Source organism: Neovison vison, chromosome 11, assembly GCF_020171115.1.
Source record: "Neovison vison isolate M4711 chromosome 11, ASM_NN_V1, whole genome shotgun sequence".
Taxonomy (NCBI): domain Eukaryota; kingdom Metazoa; phylum Chordata; class Mammalia; order Carnivora; family Mustelidae; genus Neogale; species Neogale vison.
In genome coordinates, this window is record NC_058101.1 from 112309851 (window position 1) to 112333658 (window position 23808).

The 23808-nt window shown below is 43.5% G+C and overlaps 2 protein-coding genes across 5 annotated transcripts in view; one reads left to right on the forward strand and one right to left on the reverse strand.

Moving 5' to 3' along the window:
- Window positions 1-8327, forward strand: part of UNC5C (unc-5 netrin receptor C) — a 355335-nt gene extending 347008 nt beyond the window's left edge. For both annotated transcript variants that reach the window (XM_044224455.1, XM_044224456.1), the window contains 2 exons: window positions 6019-6197; window positions 7275-8327. In XM_044224455.1, the coding sequence (XP_044080390.1) occupies window positions 6019-6197; window positions 7275-7440 (345 nt within the window). In that variant the 3' untranslated portion in view covers window positions 7441-8327. The remainder of the gene's footprint in view (window positions 1-6018; window positions 6198-7274) is intronic.
- A 7579-nt stretch (window positions 8328-15906) lies between these two features.
- BMPR1B (bone morphogenetic protein receptor type 1B) overlaps window positions 15907-23808 on the reverse strand; it is a 109017-nt gene continuing 101115 nt past the window's right edge. For all 3 annotated transcript variants that reach the window (XM_044224458.1, XM_044224457.1, XM_044224459.1), the window contains 2 exons: window positions 21391-21521; window positions 15907-19848 (listed from right to left, as the gene is read on the reverse strand). In XM_044224458.1, the coding sequence (XP_044080393.1) occupies window positions 19723-19848; window positions 21391-21521 (257 nt within the window). In that variant the 3' untranslated portion in view covers window positions 15907-19722. The remainder of the gene's footprint in view (window positions 19849-21390; window positions 21522-23808) is intronic.

The following is a 23808-nucleotide window of genomic DNA, read 5'->3' on the forward strand; positions in this document are numbered from 1 at the left end:
AGAAGCTCTTGTCTGCCTCAGAGGTCAGGGGAGACAATGATCGGGGGAAGGAAGGAGAGGTGCGGAGGGTGAAGGTGTTTCCACAGGGGCCATGTGGAGAGTCCTGAAACGTATTGCATAGGTCCTATTTATTAATACAATAACATTTTTAATGAACACACAGAGCTAGATATATACAAGAAAAGGATAGGAAATCCTTTTCGGAAAATACGCTTTTTCTATCTCAGGACATGAATGTAAGGATCACATTCTAACCTTTTAGTCAGAATTTCAAGGATAGGGTAGAACGGAGGTGGCGTGCGCATGGGGTCACGTTTCCTGAAGCCTCCTGGGTACGCCGTGTTCTCCCCATCCTCCTTTTGAACAGTGGGAACCCTCCACGCTGCAGGAACAAAGGGAAACGTGTCAGCCAAATGGTCAGAAGGCAGCATTTCCCAGGGCCTCGCAGAGCCAAGCTCCGAGCCCCTGACTAGACCACAAAGAGCAGGACTGTCATATTTTAAAACTACAGGGGGACAGGTGATGATTTAAAAGACTCCTTCTCCCTCGCCGTCTCATGCACAGTGACGAATGAAATGTCACTCTGCGTGGTGTGTCTCGCGCTCCACGTTGTATTTAAAGACTGTCTTCCTTGGCAAAGCAAGCAGGGGGAAAACATGTCGGGCTCCAGGACACTCCATCCCTCTTTCCCACAGCCTGCCGAGAGCCGTGGCCACCATTTCCTGCTGTAGTTCCATGAGACTTTTGACTCATAAACAACTTTAGTCACAGACCCCGGTGACATTCATAAGGCATGATCTCGGTGTCAGGGCACCATGGCAACCGCCAGGCCCTCGGAGGCGCAGGCCCTATCTCCCAGGCACACAGCACCACCCCTGCTGGCTCCGGAGGGTGTTTTCACTTTCCAGGCCCAGCAGGTCTGCAAAGTTCAATAACCACCCAGCTCCAGTGACAACAAAGGCTGCGGAATTTTGGAGGGGGGCGAGGACGTCTGCTCCTTTGATGCTTGCCTTCAGTTCAGTGTGAACGTTTGCTGCGTGATGAAAAGCTGGATGAGGCGCGGCGGCCTCAAGTGAAAGGGAGCTGTTCAGCGGCCCCCGCCGGTCCCCCAGCCCCCCGTGACGGCCATTGCTGGGCAAGGGCCGCTTTTCGCAAAGTGTGATCACCATTTCAGGACTTTCATCCTTGTGGCAACGTAGAGGAGAGATGATTTCTTTTGCAACTCGGTGGCAGTCTGAGAGGCCAACCCTCAGACCTGCCAGAGGCCTTTGGCCACACGTGTGACAGATAAGCATGTTTCTCAGAGGGAGGAGCAAGAAATGACTGGAATCGGATGACTTTGGGGATTATGGGGCACTCTACTGCTTTTACTTCTGGGTCACTGAGTTCCACCACTGTGGTTAGCATTTGAATGCGGGGGTGCATGCGGCCCACAGAGGGGAGAGGTGTGGGGCTGGGTACTGATGTTGAGGAACAAGGCTCAGCTCTGAACAATTGATTCTGGAGAGCCCTGAGCCCCGGATCCTCATCAAAAGCTTCAAGTAGGGGTACATTGTGACTGACAAACCGTAACCAAACAGAGAAAAGACGCCATTTGTGGTGTCTTTCTCCTGCACGGGCCTCCTTCCTAGGGTCACAGGGCTAGCTGGCAGGTGGGCTGGGTTGCAGTTCCAAAGTGCTCTCTTCCAAGAATGAGCTGACTTGCCAGGAATGTGCTGCCCCCTCCCCCCAGCCACCCACCACTCAAGGCACTCACCAGCAGTCATTTATAACGCTGTGGCCCTTGGCCTCTCTAGTCAGGAAGGACCTGTTGCCCCCCAGGGAGACCAGGCTGTGCTTGACAGAGACCGTGGGGATGTCAAGAGTCGGCCAATTGTTCCTCACTGAGTGCTTTGGCCAGAGATGCCGCAACAAGAGACAAAGCCTTTCGGTCTCACAGAGGTGGAGTTTAAGAATTGAAAATGTCTCCAAGAGTAAAAGCAGAGGCATGAGTGCATGCCCGAATGTAAATAATGAAAGGTTTTACTTTACTTTTCTTTTCTTTTTTTCTTTTTTTTTTTTAAGAAGGCTATGGGGGGAGTAATAACAGGGAAGCTACCCATCAACACCCAAGAGAAAAAACAGCGTAGAGAAGTGAGGGAAATTTAAAGTCTTGTCAGGCCTTCTACTTAGCGTTAGCTATACACAACGACCTATGGTAGGAAATTCGCAAATGGACAGTTCCATGCAGATATGGCAATCTCTTCACCCATCTTGCCTCAGGTTTGTCATGTGTAAAGTGGTACAATAATAAAGGATGAACTTCTGTGAGAAACGAATGAGTAAATATTAGTGCACTGAGCAGAACTCGGCTCATGGCCCGTGTTCAGCCAGGGTTCATCATTACTGCTGCTCCCGTTGATGCTGTTAGAATTACTGAGTTCTTGAGGAAACTCTGCCTCTGTAGTCTGGGCATCTGTCATCAAATTAAACTTTAGATTCCCTTTCTATCAAAATAATAAAATAAAACCTCCGTCAGCCACTATAAAAACAAAGGAATGAGAAGTAAATCTCAGTAAGTAAATAAATCAATATTAGTTCCCAGAGTAAAGAAGATGGCTTATCTTCCCAAGTGGGTTGATCACACCTTGCTTTAGTTCATCACTTTGAAGCCTGGAAAAGGTGGAATTTCACGAGGCAGCATTAGCCATTTGTTTGACTAATGGATTCCCAGATAATAGTAACGATAATAGTTTCCCACTATTTGCGAGACCTTACAGCCGCTTTCCATACACCTTTTGTACACAAAGAATAATGCTTAAAATGCACAAAGTAGCATCTGTCTGCTGAACTTATCCCCTCTACTTACTCTTCAGTTTTCTCTAGCCTATGTAAACAACTGTTAGGAAGATCTAGTTTTTTGAGGTGACTTCAGGAAGAAGAGTCAGGACACGGGAGTGGAAAGTTGTTTCTCCCACACGGTGCTGAAAACGTGTGCTGTCACCCACAGCAGCTGTTCGGCTAATGTTGAAAAATCATATGTTTAACTGGGGGAATCGTGGCATCAGAGACAGATGGTACCAATATCATAAACGATTATTGTAATAAGCATTCTGTGAGAGTAAACTCTACGCTTACCTGGAAGGAAAGGAAGAACTAATAGCAGCTGAAATTTTTAGATGAAATGTAAATGTATATTTTCCTTTTACCTCCAAGCCTTGTCAGCCATCTGATAAGAGAGACAAGGAATTATGCCCTGAGAGGCTTGTTTCAGCCACGGAGGAAGAAAGAAAGAGGCACAGTAGCAAGGGTTAGTGACTTGGGCCTTAAAGGCCCACATGAAGCAGTGAAGGTTTTTACTGACCAAGAAAAGGATGGTGACGTGAATGTGTGGCAGATCCTCTGAGAGGCAGGCCTGCCTTTACCTGGCCTCTACTTCAGGAAAGGGTGAGAACAGTGTGTTATTAGTCCCATTTAATTGGAAGGACGCTCAACACAGGACTCTGTGGGGTGGGCTTCTCTCAAGAGGCAGCTTTATACTCCTTCTATACTAGGAAACTTATTTTCTCTCGTGTCAACAAATATGACTTGAAGAGCTTCTGTGTGCAGGCCACTGTGCTGAGTATCATAGGGGTTCTGAGAATGACAAAAATACTTCATCTCCAAGAAATTTAAGGAATCAAAAGAGGTAACCCCTAAATACGTCCAACATGCCTAGGATAGGTGGAATGCGTGCACCTGGAAAAGTGAGGCAGGAGGTCCCCGGTTGGTGGCTTTGGGTGAGTTTTCTCAGGGGAGGCCCTGGGACATGTCTTTGGTCCAGATTTTGAGGGGTTTGCTCGACAGAGATTAAGGGAAAGAAGAATTATCAAAGGTAGAGCCTTAAAAAATAAAAAAATAAAAAGGCTCTAGGAACAGTGAGTGGTCCAGTCTGAGACGAGTTCGAGCCACGTCCAGCCAACCAGAGAAAGGGATGGGTCGGATTGTCAAGTCAGGCGGACAGGGCCCCGGCTCCATGTGAGACCCAGCTCTGCACTCCACAGGCCTCAGCTCTGAGGCCTCCTACCAGCCAATGAGGTAATTACCACACTGTGTGATTAAAAGTGGGGACTCCATGTGGTAGAAGGAGCATTCAAATCTTCTTAATAAGAGAGAGAAAAGGAGAAACATCAGTATATGACACTTTGGGAAGGTGAGTCTGACAGACTGGGATAGACCACAGGTACGCAGTAAGGAAATACTGTGGGCAACAGCGAGAAGAATCTCCGGGAACAGAAGTCAGAGCTCCACAAAGCAGATCCGTCCCTGTGCCAACCTGATCTTCACTGCTACCACCGGATGGTCACATCTGGGGATATGGTGGCTTTCCTTCTAGGCCCTGTCGTTACTGTCCACATAAGATGGATCTCAGCATGAGTGATGGCACTAAGTTGTGGAAATACCATGATTTTTCTTCACCCCAACTCTTTGTACTTCTTTCTTTCTTTCTTTTCCTAATACAAGTGATGAAGCACTTTGGTTCAGAAATTCCCAACACAAATCCATTGATCAAACACCAACACCTGCCCCCACGTCACTCTTCTGGGCTCCTACATTGAAGCCCTGTACCCAGGAGGTCAGACACCCTCTCTCCTCAGGGTCCCCTGGAAGGAGCTCTGCCAGGTGTGGGGAAAGAGCTGCAGGCCGCATCCCCATTCCGGGACTCCAACCTCCATTTCGTGGTGATGTGTTTCATTCATACCAGTCTTTTAACTGGAATGTGCTGGAGTTAACGCAAAGGAGCACATAGACGCCTCAAAGGCTCAGTTTGCCAATTTGGGGGTATTGAGGCCAAATACCACAATGGCAGCCAACACCCGCATGTGTATCCCAGCAAAGAGTTTGTTTCGCTCTAATGCACCCTCCAAGCCCCTGGATGGACCCCTCACTGTCTAGCAGTGGGCCTTTGCTGTTGGCCCCAGAATCCAGAGCATGTTGTCGGTCTACACTGAGACACAGACCACAGTGATCCCCATGGGGCAACCAGGTTTGGGTTGCTCTGGGCAGGGGTGGCGCTGTCCCCACCCTGAGCTGAGCACTCTGCATGGGACCAGAGACTTCATGATAACTCCAACTGTATGTGGCTGGTTTATCCCACAGCTGCTAATTATGTACACCAAGAAGTTACCTACTTTAAAAGAGAGAGAGAGAGAGGTGACATTTAAAGTAGATTAAGTAGATTTTCTTTTATTGCTTTAATAGTTCCCAGACAACATTTGCTTTTGCTTTTCCAACCAGCAGAAGTGATCGGAAAATGATTAGAGTTACTCCTGCAGATGAAATTCAGATTTCGCATTTGTGCTGTTTTATGAGCTGAAACTATTTTAAGAGCCAATTTATGGTTTTCTCTCCTAAAATTAGATTTAGCAAAAATAAGGGTGTACAGCAATTGGAGGATGCCATTAGCGCTGGCCCTAAGGCAATCTACTGTGTTCACCATTTTCTTTAAAAAATTAGTCTTAATTTGATATCGTTTGGAGGAGGACTGTGTTCCACTTCCTTCAACAAAAGCAGAACCGACCCTACTTCTGCAGAGGTTAGAGAGAGAATTGACTTGGGCATTCCCCTCAGGTGACACCGTTTCTAGAAGCTCTGCCTTCTAATCTCAGATCTGTTCATTCTCAAAAAACTGCCCTTTTGAACATTTCTCCCCTCTTGAAATCTAAACCTTTAGGAGTATGGAGAGTCTTCCCTCCTCTTTCATTCTGAAAAGGATGAGAGAAAAGGCGTTACTGTATCACACCAGAGGTCCCATCTCGCCCAGCCCAGTCCGTAGCAGATACCTATACCTCCCATGCCTGTGCAAAGTCAGCCCGGAACGTCCCTCGTGTCCTCAGCCAGGTCCCAGCTGTCAGCCGGGAAGAAGCCATTCGTACCAGGAAGAAGAATAGCACTCATTCTCTCCTTACTGCTCAAAGCAAGGCAGTGTGGATTGGTTCAACAGAACTTGCTTTTGTCTTTGGAAATAACGCTGTGTTGTTCCTGCGCCTGAACTTACAGGAACCCACTGGCATTGATCTGCCTCTGCTAGACCCCGCGAGCACCATCACCACCATGACCGGCCCCGGCGCTTTCAGCATTCCTCCCCCCATCCGGCAGAAGCTCTGCAGCAGCCTGGACGCCCCACAGACCAGAGGGCATGACTGGAGGATGCTGGCCCATAAGCTGAACCTGGACAGGTGGGTGTGGCCAGGTTTTCAGGATGGCTTTTTGGTAGACAGACAGGGCCGGGCTGTGACCGGTCAGATGGGGGTGGCCGCTGTGGATGGGGCTGCTCTTTCTCCTGTCCATCCATTTACTTTTCATTCTGCAAACCTGTATGAAGCTTCTTTCTTTCTTTTTTTTTTTTTTTTTTACTATTTAATATTTATTGAGTGATTACATTATGCTAGGCACTATGCTAAGTGCTTTACATTAATTTTTTTTTAATTTCTTTTCAGCATAACAGAATTCATTGTTTTTGCACCACACCCAGTGCTCCATGGAATCCGTGCCCTCTCTAATACCCACCACCTGGTTCCCCCAACCTCTCACCCCCCGCCCCTTCAAAACCCTCAGATTGTTTTTCAGAGTCCATAGTCTCTCATGGTTCACCTCCCCCTCCAATTTCCCTCAACTTTTTTGTAACTTGCGCCCATGGTCTTGCAACCACCCTGTGGAGAGAGATTCTGGGCTTATCTGACAAGATAAGTATCAGGTTCTGTGATCCACTTTGCAAAGTTGATGGGCCAAATCCCCTGAAATAGTAGATCCCTTCACTTAAAGTAATTGTCTTTCCTCATCTCCTGTCGAGCAAGGCCTACCGCTGGATGCTTACTTAATTAACATGCTAATCACTGCACTGACACGGAGTTATAAAAAGACCTCAGGAGCCTCCTCTTTGTGGAATGTTGCCATCACTACCAAGCACCACAAGACATGGCATGACCTGTCAGAGATGATCAGAGCGTGGGCTGGAAAGAAAACATAAGTGTCTCGATTTCCTGTTTAGGATATGACCCATAGACATCTCGTCTCTTGAATTATCTTACTCAGAGTTGAGGTTAACAAAGTTAAACATCGCGTCTCCTGTCTGGGACTGATCTAATTAAGTGTGTGCTAGTTATTTAGGACGGCTCCCGGTAAACCACAGCTCCTCCAGTGGGACCCGGGTACTCACAAGACAAATGGAGAGGCAGGAAGGGTTGGGACAAACTGCAGAGGAAGCAGATCTGTACAGCTCATCATTCAGCACACTCTCCCATTCCCAATTACAGGTACTTGAATTACTTTGCCACCAAATCCAGCCCAACTGGCGTTATCCTGGATCTCTGGGAAGCACAGAACTTCCCAGATGGAAACTTGAGCATGCTGGCGGCCGTCCTGGAAGAAATGGGAAGGCATGAAACAGTGGTGTCGTTAGCAGCAGAAGGACAGTACTGACCCACACCAGAACTGGAAATGAAGGGCGGGAATGCACCGGGGGTCTGTGGCCGTCCAGGGCTTGGCCGTTGGCAAGGAAATCCAGAACGGACCACAACCGATGAGTTTCACAGGCAAGACTGTAAGCGGGAGAGAGAAGGAAAGCGGACACAACTGCTGGACAGACACGCCCACTTCCCCAGGACATCCTCACAGGAGTTAAGAACAATTGTGTAAATTTGTACCTTGACGTTAGAAATCGACCTAATTTTCCTCTTAGTTGGGCTGTATGCTGTGTGGTACAGGATCTTACAGTTTCCTAGGAAACGCTTTTTATTGCTATCCAGGTATATGGATAATCTTTCTTAACAAACCCAATTTCTACAAACGTTGTTTACATCAAATTGGACAGGGAGGCAGACGCTGTCCATGGCTCGTTCTATTTTTGTTTAAATCATTTGAAGTTGAAGCTGTGGACGGTTTGTTGTGTCTATTTCAGATGAGTAATTCACAGAGAAATCACAGACTTTTGCTACAAACTGTGTACATCAAGTGTCTCAGATAACCCTCCCATCAGTGTTCTGTTTCTAGAACTTGTAAAACCAGTGTTACTGTTTGTATCAGGGAAGTGGAGAATCTAAGTATAAAGGAGAAATAACTAATATTCCTTATTCCTCGAGGGTACCCGTCTGGTCACCCTTTGGGAACAAAGCTGTAGCATTGCAGGGAAGACAGTGATTCATGTTTAGCCACACGAACAAGCATTTTTTCACCACATGTGTGTTTGTAAGATGCAATTTGAAGTGTTTTTGTTTTTTTTTTTATAAAGAAAGGTATCATTATTATTATTATCACTATTATTATTGATGAGTATTTACAAGTATTCTAGTAAAAGGATTTCCTTTTAACTTCTGTTTTTGTTAGCAGTACTGTTAGTATTTAGATACTGACTAGACCTGCCTCACCTTCTGATGGAATAAGGTGGGCGTGGTCACCAGTTTATAACAGGCTTTGCCTCCTTGAGCTATCTTTCTTGCATCCTTCTGCCCCAGAAACAGTCAATGCTTACTGCCTTTGTCAGTCTCTTCTTTCAGCTGGCTCAGGCAAGGTCTTCCTCCTCCAAGTCTTGTTGTGAGAAGCATTCCCTACTGAAGTTCACTGAACATTGTGGTTCTGTGACATCCCGGGTACTCTGTCCACTTGAGAGGTTGTGTGCGTGGAGGACAGCTTCTGCGCTGGCAACTGGAAAACCGGTTCTCATTCTGGGTGTGTAACTGGCTAGTTGTGTTCCCCTGGGAAAGTTATTTAACCTCACTGGACCTCAGTTCCCTCAGATGTCAAATGAAGGGGTGGCAGTAGTAGGTCTTCTAAAGGTTCTAAAGTGCTGATCTCCTACAGTGATGTCTCTCGCTCCTTCATCAGTCCGAGGACCACCATGGACTCTGACCTCGATCACTGAAGGAGTCAGCTAGTCTCTTGCCCAGGCTACAGTCTGCCTTCCAAACAGTTCCAGCTTGGAAGAGGAGGATTCTAACTTCTAACCTGTTTCTCACACTTTCAAGCCTTGTCTTTGATAGCTTGCCAAGAGATAGCATCTCTTTATTATCATTTTCTTTCCTTTCTTGGGACCACTTGTCCTCCTGACTGATTGCAAATTATGTTCTGTTGTTGTCTTAATCAGACTTTTTTAAATTAAAGAAATTAACTGAGAAGTAAGTAGTCAAAAGACTACTTTGTATAAACTATGGTATTTCCTTAGAAATGTCATGGGCTCTTTGTTTTAACCCAGGGACTCACTTCATTCAGCAAGTGGGAAATAAAGGGTCCGCAGCCCAGTAGCCAAAGCACGATTGACTACAAGCACGGATGTGGGTGAATCAGAACCTTCGGAACATGGCTGTGGTCGACTTTTGGGCTAGAGGTATACACGTTGCTGACTGGAGTTGAATTAGAAATCATTCTGTATATTTTCCTCCATCTTTACACGTGTATTTCCTCTTCTATTTTGCTGACTTCTTGATATTCCCAAGACTCCTCCATTCCCCTCATTGAGGAACTACTGATAATCTGGTGTGGAGCCTCTGTTCTCACCCCTTCTGTTAAGAAACTTATCTTCCGTCTCTCTTGGGCCACCCTCTGCATCACACATCCATATATGCTATGCTAATGTGAAAGGAAGAGTTTGCAGTAGTAAGTTCAGTGGATAATGTTTGCACCAATGCGTATTTGACCAAAAGATAGTATCACTTTATTCTACATAAAAAGATTTTTAAATACATATTTTTTTAAAAGGAGGAGGAGGAGGAAAGAGAGCTATTGCCCATTACTTCAATTAGAAATAACTTCTCAAGATTTGCTCATCGCTCCTGGCTTGGGATCTGCCATCTACAGAAATCAAGAATTAGAAATCTGAAGAATGCTCAGAAGAGCTTCCATGCCTTGTGAAAAGGGCAGAGTGTTGATTCCTTCTACGTGAGGTACTCAAATGTCATAGAACCTGTTATGTTCCCTGTCGAGTGAATGGCAACTCCCTTATGTACAACACACCATTTATGTCCAATAATTTTCACTACGAATTCGGATTTCCTTCCCCTTTGGAGTAAAATAATAGCTGTTACATTGCTCTCAAACTTAGAAGGTCCGGATTCAACAGTTCATTTCATAGAGAGCTGCTTCATCATTCTATGTGACATGTCCTGCCTTTGATTCCTAGGGCTTCCATGTGGCTTATGGGGAAAGACCAGCTTAACTTCGGTTGGACCAGAAAAAGCCCACCTATCACTTGTGCATGGTGCCATCTAGTGGTGCACAATGCGATCTACACTTCAAACATATAGTTTTCTTATTGTTACACTCTTTTACTTAAAATACCCATACCAAAATTACATCGAGGCTAGTAGGTCATCAACTCCTTCACACAACCACAGGTCTGGAGTTGGTTTTTGGTAATAGAAACGACAGAACTACATAAATATCTGTATAAAACAGTTTCTGAAGAGTTGTCATTTTGAACATTTACATATTTTCTAAAGATTTTATTTATTTATTTGACAGAGATCACAAGGAGGCAGAGAGGCAGGCTGTGGGGGTGGGGAGAGCAGGCTCCCTCCTGAGCAGAGACCCGCCCACCCCACCCCCATGCGGGGCTCAATCCCAGGGTCCTGGGATCATGACCCAAGCCAAAGGCAGATGCTTTAACCCACTGAGCCACCCAGGCGCCCCCTGAACATTTACATTTTTGATTGGGCTTTATGTTTTAAATCCCCTTACTTTTAGTTCGCTAATATTTATTTTTGGAAATGTAAGAAGCATTCACTTCGAAATGTTTTATATATGCAAAGGAGAGAACTGTGTCTAAGGAAGCCACAGCTGTGATTACTAACGCAGGACCAGAAAGAAGCTTCCTTTCTTCTGAGTTAGGCTGTCTAAAGGCAGAGGTTTCATCGTATTTTCATTTTCTTCTCACCACATTCACTCAACTTTCCTTAGAGTGATCTGGAAGGATTAGAAATTGGATTCAGAATTGGTAACTGAAAACATGGTGAAAACAGCCACCTAACAGCTCACAGTCTTTTCACAAACTGTGGGCACCAACGTGGACACTCCCCTCCGCTAGAAGGAAAAATCCCCGTCCTCTCATGAGCAATACAAGCTCTTCCAAGGCAGGGCAAGATTTTGGGTGAGGTATCCAAAAAACTGTATAAATCATTCCCCATTTTCATATATACAATTATTTTAGGGATTTTACTCTCTCAACTCTCAACCAGTAGAGCCTTTCTTTAAGAAAAAGTCATGGATTCTGAGTTTAGGACCCTCCGGAAATTAGACATTCGATCATTTTTTTTAGAAGATATTAGATACCTTCAAAGTAAGCATTCAAACGGTGGGATCAAGACTTTTTGCTTCTGGAGAGGAGCAAAGGAGGCTCTGGTCTTACGGATCCCCATGTCTATCACTCTCAGGACCACAGCGGCTATGCTCTGGGTCCGCTTCTGTCATCAGTGTGTGAGGAAGGGAGCCAGGAAGGTGCTCACTAACTTCCCAGGATTCACAAGCCTTTGCCAGCGTAAGGTCTGCCCCCATGGGGCCAAACAAATCAGAACTATACGAGGACCTGCAAAAGACTGTAGAGAAAGTAGAAAACGTTTACATGTTGAATTTTCAGTCTTCAAGTTGAATGTGAGCTTTAGCTTTTGCTGAGCTATTGCTCTGGACAAGTGATCTGTTTCACATAGAGACCTCAATACCAGTCTAAGGCCAATGAGGGGATGGATGACCATGGGATCAGCTGAAAGGAAACTGGGTTTGATTCATCGTCTTTGAGAATAGAGGAGCTTTTGTGAATCAGAATGCTGTTGCTTAAAGCCAATTATTTGTAAAGATGATAGTGGTCAATGAGCATTAGATTTTATAGATCCAATAAGGAAAAATATTTTTATTATTATCTCAAGGTAATAAAACATTTTTTTATCTTCCGAGTGCCTCATAGGACCAACTATTACACTTCGGGTTTTTTGTTTTTGTGGGTTTTTTTTTTTTAACCTTACTGAGCTAATGTTGACTAAAATCCTTAGAACTTTGCCTCTGTGCAGTGAAGTGCTGTTTCTCTACCCTAAGAAATCTATTTGTATAATCTCTGGCTGTAATGATTACTTTGAAAGATTTCCTTTGCGTCTGTAATGATTTTTTTTTTAATGGAATAAGGCATAAGGGGAATAAATACATTGCACCCAACGCTAATTCAAACCTGTGTCCATACAGGTCAAGTTAGCCAAATGGAGTCATAAGTATTTCCCAAATTCATGCCTCAAATCTATTTTTGAAAAACAGGGAGATGGCATTGTAGGTCACTCTTCCCTACGAACTAGGTCTGACAAGTTACTCCCTGATCTGTCGGACGTATTGGCCGTGTGGTTGCCCCCATTGTCAGAAATCTTACTTTAAAACAAAACAAAACCTGTCTTCAATAGAGAGTTTATGGCTCCCAGCTTTTCTGATAGGCTTGTCCCCTCCCTGTATTGACTTGTGGTGGGATAGTCGTGGTCTCAACTCAACCAAATGTAATATATGCCCTAGACCCATTTTAGAAAGGCTGAGAGGCATCACCAGGACAAACCAATAGGAACTCTACAAACATACTTGTAGCCAAAACCACACAACTGTAACAGGCCGTTTCCCAGCTGGCTGTATAATTAGACTCCTGGGTACTGAGGAACCCTTCTGGAACCCCAACTTGGGAATCTCAGCAGAATGTCACAGGAGTTAGTGCCCACCTGTTTTTGAGAAGAAAACAAGGAAACTGCCCCAAGATACAGTCAGTGGCCCACCAGCCAAAGTGTTTGCTGCTCTACACCAGTCTCTTCACTAGCCATTTCAGCTTTGTGCCTCAGCAAGACGATAAATTGCTGGAGGTCATCAAACTTCAGGATCCCTTCTAAATATTCTTGAGTTGTGTGTGTCAACCTTCAGTTCCAAAGATCTGTTGGAATTTGGCACCATCAGAGCTGCTGTTGAACCTGATGGCACTGACCCTGGGGGGAACAACCCTCATTTTTGGAGTTCAGAATAGGACTTGTAGACAGGTACTGCTGGGCAGTAGCTCAGGAGTCGATGAGCCTTGACCTCGGCACTGTGGTGAGGCAACATCCCGGAATCACAGCCTGAGTTATCTTCTACCTGTTAAGACAGACCTGTCTTAGAACGGCTTAAAAAGATCAAGAGATCAACAGCCAGTGGAAAATGCCTTTGCCTTTCTATATTCTTGAAGTCTCATGTGACATAGGGGTGGGAGTTCAAGTGCATACCCCTCCTGGCCTTGGGGAAATAAAGAGGACAGCAATCAGAACAAGTTGAATGAGTGATTTGCGTTCTCCCCTTCACTCTTCCCTAAGATCTGCTATTGGTAGTGATGCCCTTGCGCTCCAGACAGAATGCGTTTAGCCCAACTGCAGGATGTATTGTGTGTGTGTGTGTATGTGTGTGTGTGTGTGTGTTGGATGCCAGTGTTGGATGTGTTCATCGAGTTGAAAGTTGAGCTGTAGCAAGTTGGTGACCTTCCTCTTTGCTCTTTCTAAAGAAGACAAGCAGTGTTTGTTAGAGAAAAATCCCCAGCAGTCTGTGGTGAAGAGCCTGTGTCATCCACCCGCTGTTCCCTTTGGAACAAGTTCAACTGCAGAAATGTCGGATTGAGATTTTGTGCTTTTGTCATTTTTCTTTTTGAAACACGACAACACAACTTTGGCTTTTCAGATATAGAACACTTCTTTTGTTGCTGTGGAGTTCCCTCTTGCTGTATCTTCTATGCAATTCCTTTTCTAGAAAATCCCTGGCAGAGGAGTGCTCTCCGGGCATCCCATCTGCCGTGCCGCTGTGTGGTGGAGGTGAGGGCTGCCCCCTCTGGGTGTGGCCCTTCTCTCTCCCGCTGCCTCTCCCCATTTTTTCCTGCAGTCCCTTGGTTTGTAAATTGCCTGCATTTATTCCGTCAGCCAACATGTACAAAATGTAAGAAAGAATTTTTAAACAGGTAATAAATTATATTTATAAGCAACAAAGAATGCTACCTTCTTTGTTTCTTTTAGTATTATTATTTTTTTTAATAGGCTGCATGCCCACCATGGAACCCAATGCAGGGCTTAAACTTTCAACCCTGAAATCAGGACCTGAGCTGAAATAAAGAGCTGGACACTGGGGCGCCTGGGTGGCTCGGTAAATGTCTGCCTTCGGCTCAGGTCGTGACCCTGGGGTCCTGGGATCAAGCCCCACATTGTGCTCCTTACTCAGTGGGGAGTCTGCTTCTCCCTTTTCCTCTCCCCCTACTTGTGGGCTCATGCTCTCTCTCTCTCTCTCTCTCTCTCTCTCTCGCCCGGTCAAATAAATAAAATCTTTAAAAAAAAAAAAAAAAGGAGTCAGGCACTTAAACAACCAAGCCACCGAGAGACACCCCCTCCTTGGCGTCTTCATGATAAAGCACCCCTCTGTGTGAAGAGTCATCCTGTGTCTCTTCATTAGCACAGAGAAGCTCTTAGACTCTGCAAGGATGGTAATGGCAGCCTCCCTCGGAGACAGGATGGGGATCTGGAATCGGGGCTTCTCAAGCCTCTCTGCACATTAGAATCACCTGAGAAGCTTTAGAAAAACTGACTCCCAACCCCAGAGATCCTGACTTTACAGATCCGGGGGTTGGTGTGGTTATTAAGAGTGTTTAATGCCCACAGGTGAGAGTGACGAGCAGTTAATGGGGAGACCCAGAGTCTTAGAGGCACAGCATCAGAAGGCCCTGGGGAATCAAGGAATACGAGGTCCTACCCTGAGAGATCTGATTTTAAATGACATTTATAAGCAACTGCACTAGTGGGTAGGAAAGGAAAGGTGAGCCCAGGAACGCAGGACACAGAGGGGCTGGAAGAGTGTGCCCACAGCGAACTGTGACTTCTTTTGAATGTTGCTAGCTCTGTATCCTGTGGAACTAATATCAGCAAGGAGAAACAATATTTACGAGCACCCGCTAGGTGCTTGAAGTGGGGCCTTCCCCTCCTTCACATACTCATCTCATTTGTTCCTCCGAAGAGCCCTTTAAGATGGGTATTTTTAGCCCACGTACAGGGGAGAAAATGGTGCTCAGACTGTGTACTTCCACAGAAGTGAGAAAGTGAAAACCGTGGAACATGAGCCAAGTTGATCAGAATCCCAGCGCTGGGATGCATTCTCTTGGCATCAGCACAACCGGCTAAACACAGTCAATTCTCATGAGAACTCCTGAGTCCCAGTAACCAAGATGCAAGCCTTCCTATGTGCCCTCCGTGCTCAGACAAGTCTGGGTTTCGCCTCTCCTGATCCTGTCTCCCACAGAGCTCCTCAAACCTTAACTTTCTACACTGCCTTCCAAGATTCAGGAACCATCATCTAGTATCACCGAACACGTTCCCCCTCCCTTTGCAGAGGGCTTTCTCTTGTCCAAGGGGACACTGTTTGCTGGGCAACAACAGTGGTCTGTCCTCCATGCCCCACAGATGGCATCGTTGGGAGGAAAGCGGGGAACTTTCTCCTCCTGCTCTGCTGCTTCCAGACCACTGCCCTTCTGTGGCACCCACTGCTGTGGGCTTCGGCCCATGAGGCCCCACCGGCCCGTCTCTACTCTCTCCCCTCACAGACTGCAACCCTCCCACCCCCACCCCCGTTCTCACAGTTGTCTTCTCCGCGCACCAGACCCTCAGTGCTGCCCATAACCATCCACCTGTCATTTTCCACAATGCAATTTTAAACGGTTTCACTTCTCCCAGCCCCCTGACTACCGTACCTTTCCTCTCACAACAGATGACTGCGGCTCCTAATTTCGGAGAGAATAGAAGCCGTCAGACCACTGCCTTGCTCTCCCACCACCAAACATACAAACTTCCCTGCATGGCTCTCTTTTACACATCCCTGTTCGACGTGCGACGTTTTTGAAGACAGAGAAAAAGGCACAACTGTAAGATGACAGACATGTTCTTTCCAAGGGGAGAAAGAAACCATTTTATTTCGGGGAATGTTAAAACAAAGCCATATACAATTTGTAACAAATACAATTGTTTGTTCCCTAGTCCTGAATAATTACAGTATATACAAATTCAATAAGGCACTGGTTCCCCAAAAGAACACAAATGAATCTTCTTTTGAAACAGACAGACAACAAAACCCCTTATATAGTGCCAACTTCTCTCCAAAAAATATGGCATTGTGGTTTGTTTTGTTTTACAAGAGGAATCATAATTGCTAAATTAAATCACTTCTGATACCACTTCTTTCATTCCCACTGCTATGTGACTGGGTTTTCTAAGGAGATGTAACTGCAGAACGATTCAAATTTAAAAATTTCGGCTTCTTCCAGTGCCTTTCTGCTCACCAGCAAAGAAGAACCAGAACAGACCAACAGTGTAAACCACCGTAACTTCTAATGAATATGCATGACTCTGAGGAACATGAAATTCTGTCATTATTCAGTATTTCCTATACCTGACTACACAATTGAAATGTGTCAAAGGATTCCTTGTAAATCAAATCGTGACATGTTTTCTAAGAAGCTTTATGTTTAAAGAATAAAAAGAATGGTCACTAGTGACTTCGGATTGGTGCTGTCCAGGAGCCAAGGGCCTGTCTCCTCAACACAGTGTTCATAGATAGCACTGTTCCTTGTGACTGGACCAACTACACACTTTCATAAATAAATACTATGTTTCATTTAGTACTTTATCATCTATAATATTTTACTCTCTAATCCACATAATGGAGTTGTGCCAGACTCCAAGCTGAACACAATATTTATATATACATATATATTTATATAATATGTACACACATACATAAACTATAAACCTGAACATCTTAGCCTATGAAACTTATATTAGCTAACAACTAATATTTGAGGATTCCCTTGAAGGGGAGGGAGTGATTAGGAGAAAAATTTTAGACTTTGAAAGAGTCCTGAAAGGAAACAATTGGCTACAATAATTTCCAGGTTCCCCCTTATTCTATTGAAAGACAAAACAAAAAACTAAAATTCACTTCTAAGCTACTAAAAATTTAAAAACCAAAAAGGATTATTTGGAAGTGAGTAGGTAGTCTCTGTGAGGACAATTTAGTATTCCTTAAGCAAGGCAGATCTGGGTGAGACACAAAGAAAAATCTACTCATAAATAAATTCCTATCTCATCAAAAGACTCTAATAACTAAAGGGACCTTTTTAAATATCTTGAGAATAATTTTTAAATGTTCATCGTGAGTAAATCAGTTTGAGAGTTAGAACGTAAGCTATAGATTTTTCCAAAACAACAAATAATCTAGAAGAAATCTGGATGCTGTTTTGATTTCTTTCCCTTCTTCATTGGAACTAACACCTCTCTAAAAATCTGGTTTACTTTTAAATCATCACCTCCCCACAAAATATTTTGATATGAAGTTATCTATGTATAAAAATTTGCCAAAAAGAACAAGAATTTTTAATCGAAGATGTAAACAAGCCCAACCTCGCTTAAATTTGGAGAAAACCAAGAAACACAAACGCATCCCCACTTAACTGGCATCCATGTTTACTCATGTGTTTGCAGATTATCAGATTAGAAGCACTGAAGCTTCTCTCCACGGCTCAGATGATTATCACGCATAGTTCTAGACACATATTCCCTCTAAACTATCACAAAGAATACAATTTGATGCAAGGGAAAGGAAGCTTTGTTTACACTGCTATTCAGGTGATTTTAATATTACTACAAGCAGCATTCTGATTACAATTATATTTGGAAACAACTGTTTGTGATCTTTAAAAACCAGAAATTTTGTTCCTATTCAAGTGTTAAGAAAATCCTTCTTTGTTACAAACAAAATGCAGCTACGAGTCACTGGGAAGTGAATGCTTAGAACGGAGAACACCAGTTCTCCTTGTGCTCTCCCCAAACTTACGCGGGCCTCACAACCACTCTGCGCTCTGAGAGGTTTTCGGGATGAACAAGTCACCAGCTGCAAGCCTCCTTCAGCAGTGAGGGGCATATCTTCTCATTTTCCTTGCAGCTGTCAAATGTTGAAAAACCCTCCAACCTTCAGGCACCAAGTGGTGAAAATGTGTTATAAAACAGTGCCCCCTAGAGTGTGCTGGAAGGAACGTCCTTTTTAAAAAGACCAAGGAGAAGCACTTCCCAATTCTTCACTAAACACTGCAGGATTTTCGAAGAAACAAAAGAAAACCAAAGAAAAGTAAGGAAATGTAAATGAACACAGTTGAGAGGGGGGTTCATAATTCTGAGCTTTATGTTCCTGTTGCTAAGGAATATTGGCCCTGTCAATGATTTGCCTCACATTCCTCCAAAGTTTAAAACCCCACAGAATTGAGGAGGTGAGATGTTTTGCACAAGCGCCACAGAGAAGAAAAAATATATAAATAAAAAGTGAACTGAACATCACAAGAATAAAATAAACCGAGTCAGCACTCCTCTAAGACAGGAACTTATCATGTAAGATGTATGTGCTTGATCCGTATCTATTTTGGAAAAACAAGTCACAGCAGCTACCACATTTTGTGGCCTCCACTAGCTCTTTCTGCTGTCCCATCTGGAGGTTATATTTATATTTTTAAAATTAAAATTTAGTTAAATTAACCTAACGTGCTTTCCTCCCCTTCCCTTCACTCAGACACAAAAGAAACTGTCTTTGTCTATACAAAATAAGGTGTGTGTCCTTTTCCCTTGCGGTTCTGAGACAGGCTCTTCTGCATATCCAAGAAACAGGCCATCTGTACCCCCACCCTCATCCTCTGTCCTACTGACACATTTTTCTTGCAACACAGGAGCAAAGTATCTCTATTTTAAAGAGCCTTGTTTTTAATCCAGCTGACTGCGATTTTATTTAATATTGATCCTTTCATTTGAGAGATCAAAACCAGGCATGAGTCAATTCTCTGCACATAAAAAACACCTTTGTTTGTGTTTAATGAAAAGGAAAGGACTTCACCATGACAGAAATGCCTTAAAAGAATCAGAAACACAAAGTATTTCTGAAGAACGGCATCGACACTTAACTACTTCTAACAGAGTCACAGAAAACCTTCATTTGTTCCGTGTCGTCTGAAGCTACAAAAGGGCACCCACAGGAACCCAAAACGTGGCCCCACACAGGTGGTACTTGTGCCCAGGTGCATTCACATTGCTGCGGCGGCCCCTGTAGGCAGGGCTGGCCAAAGCGGTCTGAGGAGGCAGAAGCGGGGAGATTTTCACATGAGTTCCGTTCTATGTTCTCCAACTCCGCAGACTGTCTTTTGGTGTGCAGAGTGCAACAGATTTCACTAATGGAAAAAGGTATTTTTTCCTTTTTAATGGAAAAAGGCATTTTCACTAATGGAAAAAGGTATTTTTAAAATTTACCTTCCAGCAGAATTTCCGGGAAGAACTTCTGTTGCTATTATTTATTAAACTATAACAGTATAAACCTTAAAACTTCTACATGATTTGTTCTATTTTGGCAAAATTAAAGCATCTTTAGGGAAAAAAAAAGGCAATCCCAAAATATGGGGCTTTCTTAGAAAGCAACATGCATGATGTATCTTGAACAAGCTACCCAAGCACTTTCTCCCTCCTACAGACAGACACGATGAGAACGTGTTTCTGGGAACTTCTCTTTGTCCAGGCTGCTCCCTGAGAGGTGAGGCTGAACCCACTGGGAAGCAGGATGATGTTCAAGGCTTGTACTGTAGATATTTCTGGAACATCTTTTGCTCTGCCCACGAACAGAAGAATATCTCCTGGCTTTCTCCAGAGATGCTTATTTCTTCTCCTCACATCAGAGTTTAATGTCCTGGGACTCTGACATTTTGGCTAGTGTCTTCTTAACACGTAGGGCTGTCAGTCTTGAGGCAGGATTGTGAGCCCAGCATTCCATCATGAGTTTTCCCATCTGCCTTAGACACTGTGGGGAGGGAAAGGAAAACAGGAGTAACACTAGAGAAATGTTTTATCTACAAGGATGCCATCGGACATGTGTCCTTTAGTGTGTGGTTTCTGGAGTACAAATATATTTTTCAAAGATACTCCTAAAACCTTGTAGACAAAATTCCATAAAAACTCTTTTCTCGTGCAAATTCTAAACAATGAAAACAGACTTTCATGTCTTCCCTATGACAGCAGTAAGCAGGTGGTTTTGCTAATTGTACAAGAGTGTCTTTGAAGTCGGTCTTAACCAAATACAAAAATACCCAGGGAGTCTGTATTCCACTCCACACTCCTACATTGTTTATAACACTTGATAAGCTTAAATCTTTTATCTAATTCCATACTACTCAAACAAACATGGTTATTCCTAAATCACAGCTGTCTGCTCCAATAATAGCATCGCACTGTACCATTTAACAAGATTAATGACCTGTGCACAGCCTCACTAAAACTTTCTCTTGTGTTCTCCTGGGCTACATCAATTACTGGTCTTCCTGTGGAAAAGCACAATTTCACTTCATTAGAAATCTGTAGTAAGGGGATTCTGAGTAATACCAATGCCCATAACCATCTTCAAAATAATATAACTCCAGCATCTCATAAAGTTTTCTGCATAGTTCATTGGAAAATGTATGCATTATTTAGCATTTCAGGAACAAGACACCAAACCAATGAACCAAAGGTTATTTTTAAATGCATTGAACATTAAAGAATTAGCTTATCAACAAGTGCTCTTTCCATGTGCTTGTGTTGGCTTTGCTACATGTTTGATGAGGTGGGTTTGGAGGTGGGGTTGTGTTTTATCCTCAGGATGCTTCAAACTCATCTCTGAACATGTCCGCCCGCCAGAGGGCTCCAAGAGTTGGTGAGTTTGCAAGTTCGGAAGACAGATGAGCAGGATGTCGAGGATGACATGAGACAGGAAAGGCAAGGCAAGGCCCACCCAAATCACTTCCTCCTTCTGAACAGCCCCTTTTCGGCCTTGGTTAGGTTTCAGCCCTGCATCCTGAGAGCCAGGCTGAATATGGATTTCTCCAAAGGGCCAACATCAGCCCTACTAACGAAGACCAACGGCGCAGTCAGGCAGCTCGACCACAGCTTGTGTCCCTTCTGTGTAAAGAAAACTAGATTCTGCAGATGCCTATCGTTTCTCTCATCAAGATGAGAGAATGGTATACACTGGTCTGTCATGGAGAAAATTCATGGTGCTTTAAAGATGCACACAGAGAAATAACGTCCTTTAGGCAACTGTCAGAATAGCATAAGTAAATGGAATAGTGTTACCTATTGTCCAGGCTAAGGGGAACCCCCCCCCATATACTTTAGAAAGAGCAAACTCAAATTGGCAAAAAGAAACAGATAATTTAACATATGACACCAATGACTGCAGCGAAGAACCATTACCAACACCATCAAAACAAAGGGGAAGGATTCCTGTAACAGGTATCTGGAATTTTGGCAAAAAGAGTAAAGTCTGTTTAGAAGTCTGTCGTAGTCACACGGTTACCTCAAGTCTTACCTCATCACTGCTCCACCGGTTGGGGAACGAGGGACGGAGCTTTTTGATGCAAACAATCTCTCGCATGTCCTCGTAAGAAGGGTCGCTGGGCACGAGATCATGATACGGAAGCTGGTATTCTTCCACTATACCTAGAATATGGGTGGTTTTTAAATTATTGCTACTATTAATATCTTCTGGGAGGTGGAAATGAAAGTCTAACAACTGTTCTCAAAGCAAGGTCCTATCGGTACTCAAAACACGTTCAGGCTCAAAAAACTGCAAAGTAAGTCTTAAAAAAAAAAAAAAAAGTGCCCAAATGACACTTAATCTAAGTAAAAATATAAATAGAAAACCTAATGAAACATATTATTATAGGTTTTCAAGTGCTTTTTTAAAAATTTCCCAAAGCTAAGTAAAATAAGCATCTCAAATTTATTTCCAATTTTTAAAGGGTCTTATATGCCAAATTAAAAAAAAAAATCTACATTAAATCTCAACGCGAATTTGGCAGACACATCCCAAACTCATACCGCATAATATGGGACTGTTTCTATTACTGCAATATGAGATTAGGAATCTCATAATATATTTGGCAGTGTATCCTACTTAAAGAAAATGTGAGATTTACATTTTCTTTCTGCTTAATCATAAGAATGCATTTTTCCAGATTTAAAATTTTAAAAATTATACACACCTAAAAATATTAACCATGATTTTTTTTTAGGTGTAAGGACTGTCAGATATTTATTGTTTTCTTCTTTAAATTTTATGTATTTCACCAAACTTTCTACAAAAAAAAAATAATACATCACTATCAGAAAAAATCGGTATTGTTGAAAGAAGGGTTAAGGAATTCAAGTCTGTGTCATCTTAGGAAAATGGCCCTTATCGTGATAAGTTCCGTCTCGTTTTCCCTAGTATCTAGTTTCTACCTTATTCCTTGTGTCCTTTAGAAAAGTAGGCTACTTTTATCTTCTTTTCAACCCTATCTGATTAACTCACAATAATTATAAGCAGCCTCTGTCCTTAAAGGATGTCACTCTGAACAATGTATTTGGCGCACCTTCCCTCCCTATCCTAAATCATCTATTATAGAAATGTCATTGCTTTTTATTGGAACAAGATGATACTATCAAGCTGGCAGATTTTATCCAACTCATCATTAAACTCGCTGGGGTGTTCCCCGGCAAAATCTGGAGTATATGCCCTTTCCTGCAAACTCAAACCCATACATAAAGGACCAGAAGGTTCGAACGCTTCCGCAGACCATTCCCACTCACCATTTATTCTGTCCCCCACTGAGACCACACAGCATGATTATACATATCTATGTTCATCGTTCCTTCTCTTGTGTTTTAATTCTACAGGGAATACCAAAAGCACAAGGACTAACGAATGGGGGATGCTTACTTCACTGAGTTCTTCCTCCCTTTCTAATTCTCAGGACAGTGGTTCTGGAAAACTCTTGAGGGCAAAGACCATCTATCTGACTCCTCGCATGTCTCCCTCAGTGCCTAGCACTGGTGCCAGTGCCCAGCTGGACTGATACCCCACAGTGGGGTAAGTGTACATACCACCACAGACACAACGAACCACACGAATTTATGAATTAATCGAAGTCTGTCTTTGAACGACAGGCCTTACTTCTTTCTCCTTATTATGCAATTATCAAAATTTCCATATGGGCTGCCACTTAAGGGTGTCTGAAACCTCAAGAAGTCTCTTTTTCTTCCCAAGTTTAGAAGACCTACATCCAAAATCTACTTCACCCAAACAAGCCCATAACCTCCAACATCCTCATAAAGGAAAGTGTTAGAGAGTAGAATTTTGTGTGTTTTGCCTTTCTGGAAAGAAGAGACAAACCTGGTTGTTAGGAGCCTACCAGGCAAATATGGTCTATACCATATATCAGCAAGTATGCTATACAATTTATCTTACTAAATTCTTTGACACATGTTTATGAGATAGCATTATTATCCCTATTATCCGGATGAAAAACTTGCTTTTGAGGGATTTACTAATTGTCCAAGGCCACACAGCTGGTATGGTGCCGAGCTGAGAACCAAACAGCTGTGACAAACACGAACCAATCTCATAAAGAGATAAGGCAACACCTTAGTGCCTTTCAAATCTCCACGGGCAAAGACAAACCCAGTAAACCAATTAAAATCCAAACTGTTTTCTAAGGCTGGCTTGTTTTTAAACGAAGGATGAAGGATCGTTTCTTCTGTATTCTGACCCAGAGGCTTCCAGATACAGGTTTCTTGTGGGCCTGTTTGCTTTAGATGTTCAGGAAAGTGTACTGAGAAAGTAATCTTGTATTCTGCTACTCCTTCAGCTTCTATAAACCAATCCTGAGTGTGAGTATGTTATTCCAAAATAGGCTCATCTACTCTCTATAAAACATGAGGCAAGGCATAGACAATTAGTTAACTT